This window comes from Maniola hyperantus, chromosome 23, assembly GCF_902806685.2.
Source record: "Maniola hyperantus chromosome 23, iAphHyp1.2, whole genome shotgun sequence".
NCBI classification, from domain to species: domain Eukaryota; kingdom Metazoa; phylum Arthropoda; class Insecta; order Lepidoptera; family Nymphalidae; genus Maniola; species Maniola hyperantus.
The window spans coordinates 6,655,928-6,676,168 of record NC_048558.1 but is presented as its reverse complement, the minus strand read 5'-3'; the positions used below and the strand labels follow the sequence as shown (position 1 = coordinate 6,676,168).

The window sequence follows — 20,241 nt, the reverse complement described above, 5'->3', positions numbered from 1 at the left end:
TTTTGCCGTATTTTGTGTAACCTTGCGCAAATTGTACGTCTAGCGGCCATTATACTCTATCCACTGAAATAAGTTAGTATAGCACTCTCTCTGTTACGTAATCCCATACAAATGACAGAGACAATAATCTCAGTGGGCGTTAAACATTTTGTGGCACCAACCAATCACAAACATGTTTTCAAAATATTCGAAATTTAATTCGAAAATGTTTTCAAAAAACATTCAAAATTTAATTCGAGACGTTTCGTTTGTGATTGGTTGGTGACTCAAAATGGTTAACGCCCACTGAGATTTGTGTCTGTCATTTGTATGGGATTACGTAACAGAGGGAGCGCTATACTAACTTCATTCGGTGGATAGAGTATAGTGTGAGTATGGGAATAAATGTGGGAGTAATGGTTTTAGGGGCAAAATTGGTTTGAAAATGGGTTGAGAAATTCGGTTTTAATTCTGATAAGTTAATGAGTCTTGTTTACGATTGATAAATAAGTGGCCATCTTTTGCAAATGTGATTTTTTAATAGATATTGTTTGCAAATGATGGACAGCCATACTTTAGTCATAGATTGCATCATGAATATAATTAGGCTGTAAATACAAAATTAAAAAAAAAAACATGATGTTGCCTAATAAGACTTTAGTTATTTTTTACTGTAAAAAGTTTACTCTGAAGATACAAAAAAGGAGTAGAGTTTGTACAGTAACATAAAAGTTATATAATGATTATAATATAATAATAAATGATATGGAATTAAATATAATGCTAATAAATAGGAGTGGCAGTGCGTGTTCGTGTTATATAGAGGGATAAGTTGAGGTTACAGCAGAACTTACGTTTAGCAGTATCAACAGGTCAACACAGCGAATACCTTGGGCATCCTACGCTAAGTCGATATTATTGTCCATTTATATATTCTTTTATACTAATTTTTGCATACAAGCCGATATATCACCATTTTTTCGATACTATGCATTCATATATATATAGTAAAGTCATAGAACAGTATAGAGGTTACGCTGATTCATTTTTATATTATTACACATTTTTTGATTTATTGGTACAGTAAGCCGGAATTCACAGTTCGATTGAGATTTGACACTTGTATACTATAAAGTTTTGCGATAATGAATTCAAACTTTCAAGACTTGACGTTTGATTTCATTTTATTACCTTTCATTTATATATTTTTTTTTGGTTCATTTCTTTTTTACATCTAGTGATTTTCCTTTTTACTCTCCTGGTACTTCTGTTCTATTCGATAGCTATTGTTTCCATACCTACACAGAGAAACACTTTACAGAGTAATGAGTAGTTAAGCTATATTACTTTGGCCCATTATTAACGTAGTTGGAAATTGTTCGGTCGCTAATTTTGATATTAGTCCCGGAAAATTATTTCTTTAATAAAAAAAATGGACGAAATTGGCAACCGAACAAAAATGTTATAGATTTTATCTTTTCTAAAACTTAATAATAACAACCCGGTTTCATGACATCCTGTTCTATTATCTTTGTATTTTCAGCTCAGCTCGACTTTACTTTTCAGTCTACAGCTATCACTGTCTTGCAATACTTCTCTCTGTTCGGATGTCGTGATGCCGGGCTGATCCGTTAGATACACTAGGTAGTCTAAACATCGCGATTAACGACCGTTGCATGCTCGAGCAGTACCGATATACAGTCTGACGCTTTCCCAAATGTTGATTACTTATTTTATTTATGATTTAATGAATCCCCGAGTTGACTGTACCGCCCCAGCTCCCACCCATTGGCATGCGATTGATGTAGGCTGTGACGATGTTACTTATCCCTCATTACGAACCCTCAAACAGTCACTGTGACTAGACCCCCGATAGATCGATAGATATATCACTCAACACAACATCGCGATATTAATATGACTGTTTCTTTTTCTCTCTATCTTTTATTTAGTCATACTGACTGTTTGATTTGTTTTTTTATTTACTATTTTTGTCTGTTTTTTATTTTACTTTGTTAAGAATAGTGTTTTTTTTGCTTGTGAATCGCCAACCCGATACATCCTCGCTACTGATCCAAAGCAACCCGAGCTCTGTTTGAATGATCGAGACGCCGTCTGCACCCGCAGCCGCGGCGCACACTAACCGTAACATGCGTCGCGACGCATACAGCATACCGATCGATATAAGCAGTAACGTGTTCATTTCGATATATTTGTCCAATGTTTTCATTATTTTCATGTATTATTTTTGTATACCGGATTGTGTTCAGTTACTGCTGTTAAAGAAACGATCAATTTGAGTGTGGAGTGGATTTTTCTTGATAAAAAAATAGTCGAACACTATTCTAGAGCATGCCGTGAGCGCTCGCGTACTAACAAGTTAACCGTCTCGGTCGACCCGTCTCTTTCCTTTGCCGTTGTATTGTCAATGTTTTATGTGTTTTTTAATGTTTTTGTTATGTTTGTTTTTTTTTTGTTTGTGAATGTTGTCCCTTAGAGCCGTCTCGGGGGGTGTGTTGTCAGTCAGGGCGTAAGCGTCAAACTGGGCAGCCAAGAGTTTTTACTGTCTGTAGTTTTGCCTTGCCTTGCCGTTGGAAAATTGCCTTCATTGTGTTATTTTGCGTATTTTGTTAGGCTTGTTGTAGTGTCCGTATGTAAAATGTATTCTAGTGGAACATCTAGGGGTGGCGGTTGGCGGTGAGTATAACGTAGATCGTAACACGTTCCCGATTTAATTAAACGTAACAATTGATTAACTAAACCAGTGATTTTGTGTAGCTTCCTAACTTTCACGATACTATAATTGCGGTCTTGCCAAAATATATTGAAAGTTGACCTCGAAGTTTTCACACTTAGTTTTGGGTAACGAAACCACGATTTTGGTAAAACTCAGTTATACGATCGTCGAGACCTCGTAGGCCCGGTATAATTGTTCCTCCTTGGCTCCCGGATATTGGATGTGTATTACTAAAATTAAACATGGCATGCTAGAAATATAAGTGAGTGTTTTCATTTAAAAATCCATACTAAAAAGGTACGTGATAAATAGCGAGCCACCACCATAGAGTCGTATGGAATTGGAATTAGATTAAAATTTAAAACGCTGTAAATCGAAATTTAAATAAGACCAAGGTAAATACGTGTACAAGGTGACAGGCATCTCGGCGACATCGGTAGTGTCCCCTGGTCCCAGCATCTAGGTGTCATCTGCCTGCGTTGTGTAGGCGTAGTTTAGCCGATCTTCAGGGTAGCTGCAACCTCGAATCGAATCCTTATTTTTTTTAATTTTCGTTCCTCATTTTACGTTTTTGGTTCGTTTCTCATTCAGTTGGCACTTCAGGTCATATTTCTATCACTCGACACCGGCCGGCGGCCGCATACATGCCTCATGCAACACCGAACACAAAGTCGTCCTTATGTTCACATGCCAGCTGTGCCCGCGTTTTATTTCGCGTGCATGTCTATATAAATATTATTTCATTCGACGTTTTATCGTACTGTACGTATTCTATCGCTCTAAGCCCTTACCCAGATTTCTTCATTATCTAACCCTAGTGTTTCTTTTCAACATTATTAATTTGTTAACAATATTAACGGTTAAACTGTGAAAAGCCGGTTGTTACAAATTCTTCGACAGTTACCAGATGTTCATTTCCATTCTGACATACGAACAGACACGACCGGTCACTCGTTTTGTACATCTTCTTGTTCGTACATCGTCAAACACTAATTGTCCCATTACCTTCCATGTACAGAGACCGATTATTTACAATTTTATTAATATGTAATAATACTACGAAGGGTCTGTTTTCCGTGTTGGCCTGCTTGTAGCTACAGCAGATATGGGGACAAAAGTTTCGGTTAAGAATCACTATCGAAACATAAAACGAACTAACTTGATCGTCCGGACGTCATCTATAGAAAACAATGAAAAACTAAGTTCTACCTTTTTATTTTCAATTCTCGTTCATTTTACCCCCCTTGTCGACCCTTGTTTTCACCTTTGTTTATTATAACCCTAATTAACTAAAATTTTATTAAAATTAATTAATAACTCAGTGTACAACATTTTTGTAGTTATTCATATTTGGTCATTCGATAATTTTGTTTACTTTAGTCTGATATTATGATTGTTTTTTTTATTTCTAATTGGATGCTGTAAAATATGGTGACCTTGAAAAATTTAGTTTGACTAGTACAATGAATACGACATTGGACCAAGTTCCAGATACTAACAGTAATGTTAGTATCTTTGATAAAGATTCCACTACGTCTCTTGCGACCAGAAAATTCGTTCTTGCATTATTTTCGATAATATCGCAATGCCAGTTTGGTCTATCCGTTTATATAAATCCATCGCACTCCTTCGATCCATCTTCACACCTGTAGCCACTATCACATTCTTCGTTTCGATGCCATTCTGAAGACTCGACCCTCTCCCTGCAATTTCATTCTTCACACGATCTGTATCAGTTTTACCGTCCGATGGTTTTTCGGGATGATGCCGGACGAGCGAGTCTCCCCGCGCAGGTGCGCCCCATATCTGCTCACGGTGTAAAGCTAGGGCTGCGTGGCATAGGACGGCGTGGAATGGGGCGAGCCGCGCGTCGTAGAGCGATGTTGTTGGCAGCCCCGGCCGGTGCTGGAGACGGAGGTGTAGTGGCGGGCGCGGCGGCTGGCGGCGCGCTGCGTGCGACGGACGCTCACGGTACTATAGCCGGCCTAGCCGACCCCGGCCTAGCCTAGCTCCCGCACGCTCCGGACGAGTCAGCCCGCACTAACACTGGCTTCACTACTCCTTTCGCCGACACTTTGACCGATTCGGTCATTTCGTTAGGATTGTACAAAATTAGGGGTTTTACAGAAGTTCCCGTGCATACTAACCTTAAAGACTCGGCCGAGAGTTTAACAAGAATTAAAGGTGGATTATTGAGCCAAATGAAAACCGAAGCTGCTTTTAGCGGTGCGAATAGCTGAGGACGCTATTGGGAAGTTTGTGTTTCGGAAGGCAGTGGTAGTGTGGCTGACTCGGCGGGGCTCTCCACTAGTTTTGTTGGTCTGTTTGCATCTCCCCACGTCTGGCTGTAGCTGTTGTCCGGCACCGTCGCACTCCGCCCACTCGCGCGTCGAGTCCGAGCACCCCCTCGCTCCCGCTTGTTCTCATCTAGAGTCGTCCCCTCATCGAGGTTCCCGTGGTTGCATGCGTAGCGTAGAGCGTCCGCGGCCTCTGAATACAGCGTCAGAGACATCCACACCACACTCGGTCGGTAGCGTCGCTCAGTGGCGAGGGCGGGTCGGGTTGCGCGCGTCATCGCGCGGTGTTGGTTGCAGCTGCGCGTGGTGCGCGCGTTCAAGTCGACGCTCGAGGACCTGGAGGAGCGGCTGTCGGCGCACTCGGCCGCGGGGCTGCGCTCGCGCCTGCGCGCCGCGCCGCAGGACATCGCCTACATCGACGCGGACGACGTGCCCCCCGCCGCGCGCACCGAGACCACCATATTCTGAGCCCTCCCCCCACCCGCGCCCCCGCACACCCACACCGCATATTCACACCCGGACACTTGTCGGGTGTTCCAATGTGCACACACACACACAGCCACACACGCATCGTGTACTTAACGCCGCAATCTCCGCGCAATCTCATCCCGTCTCCGCCGGGCCCCGCGCGGCCCCGAACCCTAGGCGATAAGATTTTCTATTAAGTGTTGAAATTTTTAGATCTAGGTAGTCGATAGCAATAAAGTATATAGTTAGAGGCCCGACGTTAGGCTCCTAGACCGCATCGTGCCTGTTACCGCGCCAGAGCGCCCTACGTTACTGTTGTATCCGTGACCTGCGACTCGAAGGGCGTGACGTCACTCGCAGTAGAGCAGTGGATATGTCGACACTTACGTAGCCCAGCACGACGACAGCAAAGAACGTCGAACACTGCTATTTCAGGGACGAAACTATTTTGTACATAAGTCTGTATTTTTCTTTGACGTCTTTGTATGTATATCGGAGCGGTGATATTTTGTATAGACTTGAGATATCCCCTTTGACATTGTAACTTTTACTCTGATTCTTTAGAATTTGACTACGTAATGTTTACCTTCTAGATAGGATATAGTATATAGTTAGAGTTGCGAGTAGCTTCGTGTGATTGAGCGCCCGAGCCCCGCGCGGCGGATGATGTTTTGTTTCATAGTAAATTTTGGGACCACTTTACCCCGTTTCTGCCTAAAACTGGGATACAATTAGATCTACAATTATTATACCTATAGCTAAATGTTGTATTAAACAGAGTATATGAATATAGAACACTATGTAATCTAAAGAAGTAAAATAGCTAGATAGACCTTGTATACGCCTACCTAAAGTTTAGTATGAATGGGACTCAACGCTCGACGAGAGAGCTACTGATTGTGTTAAGACGAAACCTTTAGCGAGTATGAGAATGTTACGAGATCTATTTACGATTAATAAATTTTGAAGCGAAATTCCATAGCATTTTCTTTCAATAGTGTTATGGTGGGGGCCGCCCAGTCTTAGAATGTCGCTCTATTTCAGATGTTAACGGTAAGTTTAGGTCGAGTGGAACGCCGCCCGACGTCGTAGGTACCGTCGGGCCGGCTACGGGCGGAGTCGCCAGACCCAGAGAAACTAGTACTGTTGAAACTCAACTATAGGAATTCTTTAATACGGTTGAAATTGCATTGAGGAAGCGATGCGATGCCAGCAGGCTCGTGCTCGCGAAATTTCAGCCTTATGTAACTAGACAACTAGAGTTGAGTTTTATTTCGCTATGGCTGTCCCGCTACTCCGTCCGCGCCGGCCCTTAGTGTAGACTAGCGACGCATGGCGCCCGTGTTGCACGTTGTCTGACGTCTACGTCTTCGGTACATACACTTACACGCTCTGGCTTTACTAGTTACGATCGATCAGTATACACCAATCAGAGATCACGTATAGGTCAACCCTGACACCTCTCTAAAGCTGTTCGCACATAATAAGAGCAAAAGCTTCTTAAAACGGATATTTCAGTACTGAAAATGCGGTATCAAGCCATGTTGGATACACTATTTTTAGCACACCCTACGTTGTGCATTTTCTGTTCCTGAAAAAATTGCGTTGAAAATGGTTTTTGTGCCTATTATGGGACGTATGTAGTCGGTTTAATAGCGATCAGCTTAATTCTCCGAGAGGTGACGCGTGCGCCATTTTGTGTATGGCGTGTCAACAAAATGGCTGCCATTTAGATTGTAAGTACGGAGTATCTATTGAAGATGTATTTAGAACATTCGGTACAACTTTTTTGTCTTACTTTTCTTAATTGTAATTTTTTTATTAATTCTTTTGGCTTCGCATTTATAGTGTGGTCATGCTTATGTTCCAGCGTTATGCATGTATACAGGTGTCTGTGAGTATGCACAAGTAAACATTTTTTTTCTGTTTTAATTACTTAGATGTTTGGTAGCGTATCTGAGAGTATTTTTTATTAATGCTATATTATATTAAATTTTAATTTATAGTTACGTTCGTGACAACCGAGTCTCGAGTCTTTAATTATTTTATACGCATATAATTCCAGTGTTCAAACTTTTTTAAATAAAAAAACTTCGTTTGTACTCCATCACAACAACTACCAAACCTCTAAAATTTAGCATTTAAGCAGATACAAAAATTGATAACAAAAAATCATTTATATAATATCTCCACTTTTACACCAAAACTAGAAATAAGTACAAAACATTTTAACTTATCATCTTGTAACTTTGAAAGAGGAGCTTTTTCTTTAGTTTTTATTTTTAACTTTTTTTAATCGTTTGCTCGGTTGTGTAAGTACTTATTTGATCAATTGATTTCATTATTTTGTTTTTGACTTACATTACCTAGGTATACTTATTATTACTTAACCGACATATATTATGATAAACAACATTCTTTATATTAAAACTCATTTAAATAAAGTATTTATTTGAATTGTACCGATATTTCATTTAACTGTACCTATGAGATCGCACCACGTACTACGTATATAGAAAGGTAACACTTCGGTCGGCGCGTAGCTCACATACCGGAAAACTTTTTACCTTATTGCGTAGTTACTTAGCTTTCCCACACGGTATTTTTTCTTAACAATAATATAATTTTTATATATTTTTTCATTGCTAGTGGATGCCCTGGACTGCCCCGCCCCAGCTAGTGTGAATGCCCCTATCTTAGTTAAATCTAGGCACCTATTTAGTAACGAAACTGCTATCCAAACATTTTTTACTAATTTTTTTCTACTAACAGCTAACTCCTCACTTCTCGTAGTTTTCGGAATTCTAAAACCAAAGAACTACGTTTGATAACAAATGCAGCAATTTTCAAACCACTATTTTTAATCTGCAACAAAATTTTTACGCACATTTTTTTCTTATCACTAAAAACGGAATACTCAAATTGTTATATGCATCTTAATAGTGTTGACATAATATAATGTTGGTTTTGGAACGCCGCCGACCCTATTTCTTTAGTTGGTATTGGCAACAGCGAGCAGTTTTGTTACTCGTAGCTTGCTGCGTCGCAGCGCCGCCGCTGCTGTCTGACGCGTGCGTCATGTTGTTTTGCAGCAAAAAGCGGACATATTGGCCGGCCGCAGGATATTTGTCAATAATTATTTGGCGGAGCACAGGAGGATCAGCGTTCAGTCCGGCGGCAGCTCCTTGCCGGCGCTCAGCCCCGTGTCGCATCAGAGCGACGACTAAACTAACAACAAACTAAACTGTTAACTATAAAGGCTAAACGAAAATAACTAAATTTTCAACAGTTATTCAAAAATAACTAAATTTTTACGAAAGTTATTCAAACGTAACTAAATTTACACAAAAGTTATTTGATAAATTTTACAAAACTATGGAAGACTTTGAATGCCTGTATAGGTACGTGTTTACCGAATGATTATTATTCTAAAAAAACTTTGAAATTATTGCACAATGGTAGCTTTTACTGTAATCGTATCGAAGTGATCCAAATATTAACTGCCAATACATAACGCCAGTTAAAAGTTTATTATAAAAATATAATCCCCGTATAAAATTTTCACTTGTCCGTAAATAAAATCTCTTTAAAATGTAAATGTAGAATACCTAGTTAAGTCGTAAAATTGTTTACTAAAATATATTAAGTCTAAGAAAAATATTAGATTTTGCGAGATAAAAATAATATTATAAGATTTAACTTATGGTGCACCTTTTTAGAGTGAATATTTTAGCGATAATATTGCAAAGTATTCTTTTATAGCCGATATATTAAAATGTGAGTCATATGAGCACGTTCGTTTATTTTTCTACGAGAAGGTTATAATATCGTTAGTTTTCTGTAAATATTCATGACCACTTTCCTTCTTTAGTTCTCAATGGATGTTTCATAACGTTGTTGTGTGTTGTGCTAATGTTAAAGATTTATAACGAGATCATTAATTTTTATATGGAGGATATGAAACTCATGTGCCATTTTGTATGAATATAAACTCATGATTTTCCGCTACCAAGTGCTTAAGTGTTTTGGACTATATTTAAATTTGCTTGATATGTTTATTATTTTATTTGTGAATGCATTATTTGATGTGTTGATCTTGTGTCTTTGGATCTGTGTTATTGTGAAGTTGTTTATGTTTCATAGTTTGTCATAACGTTTGCATCATGGGCTGTGCTATCGGGAGAGCAATATGCGATCCAATGTTTTATTTTGTTTGTCATTGTTAAATTAGAACTTGTATTTAGAACAATGTACCCTCGGAAACCACTGGAAATTTCATAGTTAATCTGTGCATGTTATAGAAGAAACAAAATTATACTTGCCTATTTAGTTAAAACTATTCTTAATTTTCTTTGAACCCTAAGTAGAACACTATCCACAATTACTTGTTCACACTCGACACCGTCTTCCAAACATTTTATTACTCTTTTTATTTTTAGTTCTTCCTTTTTTTAGTGACCCAGGACGTTCTCAAGCAAATTTAAATATTTCCATATAACAGTGTGATAATTTTAATATATTGTATTCACGTTGACTATGTTATAAACTTGTAACGTTTGTATGTAATGATGATTTGACGCACTTCGTGTAGTGAAATATTCGCCTGCTACTAAATATTAAGACTAGGGAGTACTGAAAATATTATACCTAAAATATATTGAAAAAATTCTAATACGTGTTTTGGTGTACACCAAGTGATAGTTATAAAAGTAAAACTTTTATCAAAAAAAATATAATAATACGCTTATAGTGTTTTTCCTACACGCCTATAGAGTAATAATTAAAAACACTTTAATCAAATAGTGGAGCATGATTTTCTGCTACACAGCCAACGATCTCTAGTATAAACTGGTACTCTATCAATTCGTTGTTTCTATGCTTCTTGTCTCTTATTAAACTTTAGTAATAAAGTATCTATACTCCAAAGTAACTTTCATTTCACCCCGTGCCTCGTTGGGAGCTGCATTTACAAGGTAACTGGCCGTCTACGACGTGTGGTGTGTCCTTGATGTTGGCCGAGTGTGTTAGATGTTGGTGTCCAACGTTGGCCGGAATGTTTGTCGTACGATAGCTCGATGTTAGAGATCGCTTAGCTTTCATAATCTTGTATAGTATTAGCCACACTTAGCATGAGCTGTTTGAATAGTTAACTATTTATGAATAATTATTAGGTTTATATTATTCATTAATTTTATTGAATAATTAAACTTGGTGATTTTCAGCTATGACCGTAATATCACTGCGTAGATGTAAATAGTTTAGTATTATAGAATTTATTATCTAAATCAGCTTTTTAGATAGTATAATAATTAAACCGATTTAAAAATATTTTTTGAAAATCAGAAAGTTTAGAAAACCGGTTTATAGTAGGTTCTTTATTTATTTGCAATCACCTTATTCGAAGCGCTTTTACATTTTAGTTTTAGTTTTGTTTAAAATATAAAATAATTTAACTATAGAACTATAGATATCTGGTATGTGAGCGACTCCGTCAATATTATAAATGTGCTTCTAGCTCGTATCGCATGAAGGAAACAAATGGAAACACACAGAACCGTGTGTGCGAACACTACGAACACAAACACACACGCACAAAAACAGTGTTTTTATTTAAAAAAATGAGTGTTAAACGCTTCAACCCGCATATTATAATCTCGTCGAGAGCTACATAATATGTATTTACAGATCAATGTTTATTTCGGTATTGTATTCTTTTTATTACTACGTTATAATTTAATTATTTTGTCTTTTTATTTCACGATTTTAATATATTATGGATGTAACGGAGCCCTGGATGGAAACGTATAAATATAGTTGTTAAGTGCACAACCCATGAATGTGCTTCTTATATCTACGGTTGTAGGGTATACCCTGCGTTATTTTAGTTCACCTACTCTATTTTTAATTTACCTTCTTCCTAAGACCTGTTTCGCTTCTCGAGGCACTGCTTCGGGCAGGCCCCTGTATCTACACTCTCTGCAAATGTCTATCACTAAGCTACACTATCGAACGATATTCTAAATTCTATACCTATGCAATAGCTAGTAACACTATTTGCTATTAGTTAACATCGTGAGGAAACCTGCACGCCTGAGAGTTCTTCATAATATTCTCAAATGTGAAGTGTGCCAATCTGCATTTGGCCGGCGTGGACTAGTTTGGGCTTAAACGCTCCTCGTTTTGAAAGGAGACACGTGCTCAGCAGCGTGAGACGATGTTTTGTGATTAATTTCTAGAGCTTCAAACAATATTATTAAACATTTTAAATCAATAATACTTCAATAATTACCATATAACTGACATTTCATAGTAAAAATGTACATATAGCTGAATCCCACTTCTGATCTACAAAACCATCATTATTTTAAACTGAATTTGAATTAATTAACATAATTATGCTTAGTTTTTATATGAATTTCTTGGACACGATGATTAAGCATTTATGTATAAATTAATGAAGTTTCATTAGGCTTCTAATAATTTCGATATCTTCAAGTATGAAAACATTATATGACTGGATATATATATTTTATTAGTATATTTTGAATTTGGAATACCGTTCGATCGTCAAGCACGCGATACAGTCAGTACGCAAGGACGCCCGCGTCCACCTTCTCTCCGTGTCGACAATCTTTTTACTTCATTTTCGTTTTCTTTTCCATGATCCCCATTGCACCCGGAAGGTCATAGGTGGCGAGTTACAAGAGCGCTTGATACCCGTGCCCTACAGCAAGACTTCTACCGATCAAGCTGTAAGATTTCAAACGCCTGCTCTTTTCACAACACCTTTCGTTTGTTTTTTGACTTCTTTTTTGTCCTTTATGTTTCAACTGTTTTTTACTTGTACTCTGTACTTACAACTGTTTTATATCCGTCACTTTGTTATTTTGTTTATATGTTCATAATACCCACACTGACCCTTTAACTTCACTATCTGTGTCTTTGTATATATTTTACTCTACCGCTTATTTAGCCTTATAGAGCCTTTGCACCCGACGCGTTAACAGCGCTCCTTTGATCTATTTACACTACTCAAAACAAAATGAGGGCCACTATAACTTTGTAGATTTTTTATTAAGTGTTTCTAACGATGTTATTTTAAATTAAATTAATGTTTCATTGGCAATAGTCATTTATTAAAAGAAAAGAATTAAAGAGAAACCTACTACATTATACTACAAACTTTACAGGTGGCCCTTATTTTGTTTTGTATTGAGTAGTTTGTATGCAAAAGTTGCTGGCTGCGACTATCGCGTATCGCAGTGCGTAGTTGCGACTGTCGCGCTCCACCAGCAAAGGTCGCTGTGTGTAAAGGCTCTTACATACACAGCTTTAATATATATTAATGTAAAATATCAAAATTATACCTCTATATTTTTGTATACGTATATACCACAATTTTAAGGCTGTTTTACGACAAAGCAACAACATGCGACAATGCGGCTTGTTATATATTGGAAACATTACAATAGAAGAGGATAGAGAGTTGAATAATCAAGTAAACTTTTACAAGTGCGTCTGAATCGTCAAAATAATTTACCATTGGTTCGGAATGCCGTTTATATTAACTTTGTGGCGCGTCGCTCTATTTACTAAATATTACAGCGACAATTCTTGTGACGGATTTTAGTACAATGCATCCCAGTGGCATGCCACAATGTGGCCGATTCTCTTGTACACAATCTCTAAACTAAACTAAATTAACAGGTCTAAATCTAGTGCCATCGTTTTCCGCAAGCAACATTATGAAAGGGATAGCAATAGATTTAGAGGTGCCATTTTAGTTTAGTTTAGAGATTGTGTACAAAAGAATTAGCCACATTGTCGCATTATGTTACTCTGGCGTAAATGAAGCTTTAGGAAAAGATAATATAATTAGAGAATGATTAGAACAGAAATATATCTAGCTATACTAGTTTATATGATATATAGCTGTGTATGTATGACGGGCCTTATCATACTATATGTACTGTATTTTTGAATTTAATCGGTCAGTGTTGCATGCATGCTTATCATAGAAGGCATAAACGCCGCGTGCATGTGTTTTATAATATGAAACAAAAACAAAAGGGTTCCGAAACTAAATAACTTTTAAAGTTTTATTTGGAATTTGTTGTTATATTTACCTTTATATGTATCTTTTTCACCATTCAACGTGCAATACAGTTTTTTTGTGTCCATATTATGTGTCTAGAAGAAATATTAAGATCTTGGGGGTTTTTAGGTTAGATACTTATGTAATCCTTAACTGTTTGAAGAATAATTATTCTAAATACCTACCTACTTATTTATCGAAGGTTTACTTACTGGTATTAAATTATTACTGAGAATTTAATATAATATATAAACGATAAAAATATTTGTGTAAAGGGAATATAGGTATAGGTCCTAAAGTAAAACTATAAATATTCCGCTGTAATCATTACGCTTGCCTAGAATATTTAATAATTAAATATATTGATATCTACTTCTATGATATTATACAAAGCAATTTCGAAAATAATCTAGTGCTATCTGTTGCAATCATTAGATTTTATGCATTAAGTATCATTTTAGCGAGCGTTTTCTTGCAAACATATTTTTTCTGGCGTCATCATTTTAGCTGATTAGTATTTAATTGTATATATTTCGTTGCCTCATACTTTGCACTAAATTCCCAAAAAAAACTAATCGCCAGGGATTCGTCATGGAAGCTTTTAAACAGAAATCCATTGGACTCCATCAAAAGCTTTTAGATTTATTATAGGTTAGAGACGCTTCTCGAATATTCTAAGCAGGCGATATACTAGGTGACGTTAGCTTCTGCTTTATCCGGGTGACAAGTCGCAATCAGTGTTGCTTCGTACGTGCATAGCGTAGGGCTATAGATAAGGCTTCGCGATTCGCTCACATAGAGGGAGGATGAAATGCAGTCACAGAGTATACAAGATACGTCGTGCATTACTGCGCTGCAAGCTACGCATTTTTCAGTACAACTCTGGTATTCTAGAATGAGCGTTTTTTGTCACCAAAGTTTCTTCCAGAATGCGCCAGAGGGAAGAGAGGGCTGGAGAGGGCGTTTTCGTCACCATAGTTTCATCCATCCATCCATCCATTCATCAGTCTGTATGCGTCCACTTACAAGATATACATGAGCATTTTGTAGAGCGCTCCACCACACCGGTCTTTCGTATTCCTCATTCACCCACTTCCCACCATTTCTTTAATGTCATCTGTCGATCACAAAGGTAACGGTGTCAAAAATGCACTCCTGAAAACTGACGTGTAACAAGTTGGCACAGTTACTTAGGTCCGGTATTGATCAAAGCGGAGATGGGCGGAAATGCATACCAATCTAATTTTTAATATTATATGACGTGAAAAAATTATCACGGCGTCTTTTAAAATTTTATTGGTCCGCTGAATCCCTCTTTCCGCTTCACTTGAGTAGATACGGGGGCATAAGCACAAATCATGTTGTCTAAAAAAATTAAACTCGGGGCTCAGTACTGAAAATTGCATTGCTGGCGGCTCATGCAATGTACGATCATCTCTAAATGCATGGAGAACCACATCACACCGACACGCCACTATCATGCTACGACAATGTATTCAGAGACGGGAGGTAGTGTACACTGCATGGCATGCGTGGAGGAAGCGATCTCGGGGAGTTCGACCGGCAATGGATCTACACCCGACGAAACTGGGAGACGGGGCCAAAAGGACCAAACCACTCGAAAAAAAATATTTAAACTGGGTGTCTATTACCTTCACGAACCTGTCCTGAACTGCAGAGATGCAAGAGTTGTCTGCAACCGTGGTCACTGAATTAACTACCTACCTTTTAATTCCTCTTCGCAACCGTAAGCAGCCTAGACACAAACTGCGACTGCTCAAACCCAGCTTCAGGTTTTAAGGCTACAAGGTGAAAACCACGCTGAAAATACGTACCTACTTTTTTCAGAGCACCGCAGGCAACGTATCTATTATGACGGAAGCACTACAGGTTCACGAAATTAGTAGATACTCAGTTTACACCACAATTTTGAGTATCACATTGCAATCGTTGTTATTGTCTTAATTTTACAAAATCTGAAAGAAGAGTGTCAACCAATCACAATTCTTGCCTGACTGACGCTTTTCCTCAGCTAAATCACCCCATTTTAGCAAAACCAAGAATTAACCAATAGCAACGATTGGGTGTTCACCATGTGATAATCAATTTGGTGGTAGGGCCTTCATTTCGGTGCCTTTGTCCCCGTCTCAGCACCTACTGGATCTGTGACTGGAATTTTGAATTACCTACCGCTTCTCGCCTTTCTTTTAATGGCTCGGTGTGCTTATATTTGTTTATTCCGACAGATGTACATTTTTTGTATGATTGCTGCCCCTTGTGATTTTTCACCTTTTGATATTTTCATGGCTAAAACAAATTTACCTGAAGCACTGTACATAATACTAAGCAGAGATATTCAAAAGTAAAATTGCCCACCCAATAGGTATACCTACCATTTCACAGAGACTGCTCATGAGGTAGAGCGCGCGGGTTGCGGAAGGGTGACAGTTGATGTAAGAATCAAGGCTCTCAACAGTCCACGTCATTGGCACTCTCCCGCAACCCGCACCATACCTCGCGAGCTGTCTCAGTCAAGCGAGCGGTACACCTGTAATTTTTTATAGTTTGTCAAAAATGTGCGTGAATTTTGTAGTTGAGTGCAAAATTTTAAATACTATATATAGCTCGTTTGAATATAAAACTGGAATGTTTTGTCCATGAAAACATTTGGTGGCGAATCAGAAGGTGTCGCTACTGAATTTTTATATTTTTATTGCTCTGGCCCACGTCTTAAGTGTTTCTAGACTCTCCCTATGTAATATTTTTGATCATTTTATGATCTGGTAAAATGTTCACAATTCTCTCACAGATATTGGCACATTGTTAGACTCTTACTAATAAATATATACACAACTGTTATGCAAAAGATTTTTTTATATACGTCGGTATATAATAACACCTGACTTTGTACAAGTCAAATGTATGATATAAGGCCAGGTATAAACAGTGTGTATTTTTTTATTAGTGTGGGCTAATATGTACAAACTCCAAATTGTTCCCATTGTTTCTGTACCAGTTTTGAAACAATAAAAACACTAGATCATTTGAGCGATTGTGAGGAAACATAATATTATTACTAACCCGTCTCTTAGGCTGAGATCGTACTTTGACATAGCTCAGACTTAAGTTTCATGAAACGTTTAAAACGAGACGAATTTATGCCAGCCATATAAATCAATCAGCCTGTTTGCGTCCACTGCTGGACATAGGCCTTCCCAAGAGCACGCCACCACACACGATCCTCCGCCTTCCTCATCCACCCACTTCCCGCTATCTTCTTAAGGTCGTCAGTCCAGCGGGTTGGAGGTCGTCCCACACTGCGCTTGCTGATACGCTGTCTCCACTCCAGAACACGTCTGCCCCATCGGCCATCGGTTCTGCGGCAGACGTGGCCTGCCCACTGCCACTTCAGCTGGCTAATTCGTTGGGCTATGTCGGTCACTCTGGTTCTCCTACGGATTTCCTCGTTAAGGCCATATAACGTCTCGTTTTAACAGTGTCTTAAGTCTATTTTACGATCGTGTTGTTGCTTACCACCGCGCTGTGCCGAAAGATAAAATTAGCTTAAGTTTGTTACTATAATTTCTCATTAAGTGACATTTGTATATCTGATTTCTTTTGAGAATAAATTCTTTAACCGCAAGTCTAAGCAAAGTCAAAGTACGCTCTATAGATCTCAGCGTTAATGCCTACTTGAGAACTTCACAAAATATTAAGACGTGTCTGTTTTTAACGTTTGCAAACATTTTACATTTCGTGTTTGTAAATAAATAAATATTTAAATAAAAATATTTTTTATTCAATTAAACTTTTAAAAGTACTTTTGAATTACTTTTTGAAAATTAGGATGATCTTATGTATTAAGCAACGTTTCAGTATTCAACATTTAAGATTTTTTTACGAAGAAAGAAAACTTTGATAGATGGAACTTAAGTTTATCGCTCAAGTGAGATAGTGAAGAGATAACTTATTGGCACACGATACGTTTTGCAGATTCAAAATTAGATTTTTTGACTAGATGAGGGATTGAGTATGTTTTGCTCTGGCTGCCAACCTAGTTACATTTTAGACAGAAAGATATATCTACATATCTCTATAGAATCACGTTTTCTTACAAACATTTTCATTTACATACTTAATACTTTTATATTTTACTCTTGCTAAATAGAGCGTTATTATATTAGTTACTTAGGTATTGCTAAAGAGGCCAGTGCAAAAATACCAATTCCTAACAGATTTACGGCTGAAATCAATATAATATAAGCAATCCATCTGTGATCTGTCGATAAATTGCTAAACAACGTTGTTATTTTTTTTTAATTGTATTGTCTTTGACGATGACAACGCGAACGTCGCTAAGTAATTTTTCCTCGTTTTTCCTATACCAAACAGGCGTACCGCTTGACTGAGACTGCTCGTGACGCGGGGTGAGGGTTGCGGTGGGGTGACAGTGACGTTGAATTCCTTGATTTTTATGCCAACTGTCACACTCCGGAATCTGTCGTCCGCCCCAACCGCATGTGCTGTCTCATTAAGAGGTATATCCATTTATGGACAGATTACAGATTGATGATTAATTTCGGTCGATAGAGGATGTACGTATAGTCCGCGAGAGGTTGAGATGTCATCTCGACCCGTCGTGGTAGTCGGGATTGTCGCGTATCGTGTGTCGACGTGGGCCGGAGCAGTGGTGGGCGCGTGTATGTGGTCGCTCACGCGCGTGGTGCGCGCAGATCCGCGTGGTGAACGCGTTCCGGCAGGGGCTGGACTCGCGCGGCTCGCTGGCGGACGCGGCGCTGGCCGAGGCGCTGCGCAAGCAGACGGCGCTCAGCAAGCGCTACTCGCACTCGAGCGCGGACGAGCCGGCGCGCGACGCGCTGGCGCCGCACGACCTGGACGTGGAGCGCCTCTCCAGCCACAGCCACACCGAGACGGCCGTGTAACCGCCGCGCCGCCCCGCACCGCACCACTTATTGTTAACTAGTGTGTTTAATTATTCGATTGTTTTGAAAATATTTTATTATTATACGCGCGCGCCGTGCCGCGCGCGTCTGTTGAACAAATAAAAAAATATTGTCTAATTATTAATTTTAGATTTAAGCGCGAGGACGAGCGAATGGGCGAGTGTTTTTTGAAAATAAATAAAAAAGTTTTCGCGTAGCGTCGTGTCGTCTCTTACACGGAATGAAATGTTTTGTATTGCTTTGTCGCGGCGCGCCGGCGCAGCGGCGAGGCTCTTTTGTATAAAGGTATTTCATTTGTAGCGCCGCATCGTTTGTACGCCGCGCCGCGTCGCCGCCGCGCCATGTCTACTTAACTAAATTATTGAACAAGTATTAGTTAAGGTGTTTGTTATAAATTTCAATAACTTTTTTTTTGTTTTTACGACCTTTTTCCCTAAATCTAAGTATACATTTAAGTCATATCTCGAAGCGTAGACGCATCAGCTCGAGTCTCCCCCCGAGAGCCGGCCCGCGCCTCCCGGGGAGGGACCGACGTAGTCCATTTTAAACATCTTCAAAATGTTTAAATAGAAAATAAACATTAAAATTGTATAGCTGAAGGTATTTATTTGTAATGCTAGTCTCTTATGAAACAAAATACTAATAATTATTCAATTATTATAATGTACTTATTGATTATTGATAAATACTTCAAGTTTATAAACAAAATATAGTCTACGGTGTAACGAATTGATTTTGGAATTCTTTCTCTACGAGCAATAGAGGCTCGCCGCCCGGCGCCGCGCGACGCCGCGCGGGTGGTGCGACGTCGCGCGGCGCCGGGGGCCGCCGGCACAGACATAGGCGAAGTAGGATCGCAGCAGTGGCATTTTCGACTTATAAAGTAAGCATGTACTTAATGGACCTAGTGACGAGTCGAGCCGACAGGGGCCGAGCGCGCAGTGGCCCGCCGTTCTAGTTATATATATATATATATATATATAAATATTAATATATCGGGCGACTTAGCAATCGGCATGTTCAATGTTTGTATAGAACGTTTGATGTAGCGGTGCCGACCACCGAGTCGCAGCCCGCGGGCTCCGCACGAGCTGTCCCCGTAGAGCGCTACACTACTAAACTATTACATCTTGTAAGTAATCAAGTATTAGCTTCGAATCAATAAAGCCTTTTAAAAAAAACTTAGTTAAAAAATGAGAAACTATTGAAAGTTCACATGTTTAAATGATAATAATATTAGTTATGGTTTCAGTGAATAGTGATGGCATGGTTATCGTTTTGTGTATAATATTGCTATATTTTCGTTATATTCGTTACTTACCACGAGTTCCCGAAGAAAGACATAAATTAGGAGTCTTGTATACTGTCGGAGGGTCCGCCCTCGAGTAACAGCCAGTTGTTTTGACTTGACATGACAGTCTGCCACTAACCATTTTAGGTGATAAGTCCCATTGTTGTATTTTTCGTCTCACAATAAATGAAAATCTATTTTATTGTTTTTAATGCTGTCGTTTTATTTACCTTGCCTTATCACACGAAGCTGCGGCGAAGAGTGCCCGCTCCAACATATCTACATCAGATATGTCTGATAGGCGACCATTGAAGATCAATCTGGCACCACAGTTCAATTTTTAAACCTTGGATTGGAAAATTGACGCCAAAAAAATTATCAAAAAACAGTTCGATTCTTTATGAGGTAGG

General features: G+C 38.7%; 2 protein-coding genes across 2 annotated transcripts in view; both read left to right on the top strand.

The window, feature by feature from the left end:
• Nucleotides 1–20,043, top strand: part of PMCA (plasma membrane calcium-transporting ATPase 3) — a 257,807-nt gene extending 237,764 nt beyond the window's left edge. Inside the window, exons 24-25 of the mRNA XM_034980852.2 lie at nt 12,165–12,233; nt 18,310–20,043. Of these exons, the coding sequence (XP_034836743.1) occupies nt 12,165–12,233; nt 18,310–18,519 (279 nt within the window). The 3' untranslated portion in view covers nt 18,520–20,043. The remainder of the gene's footprint in view (nt 1–12,164; nt 12,234–18,309) is intronic.
• The window catches only part of LOC117993116 (protein lethal(2)essential for life-like), a 182,566-nt gene that overhangs the window by 125,289 nt on the left and 37,036 nt on the right, over nt 1–20,241 (top strand). The window lies entirely within an intron of this gene.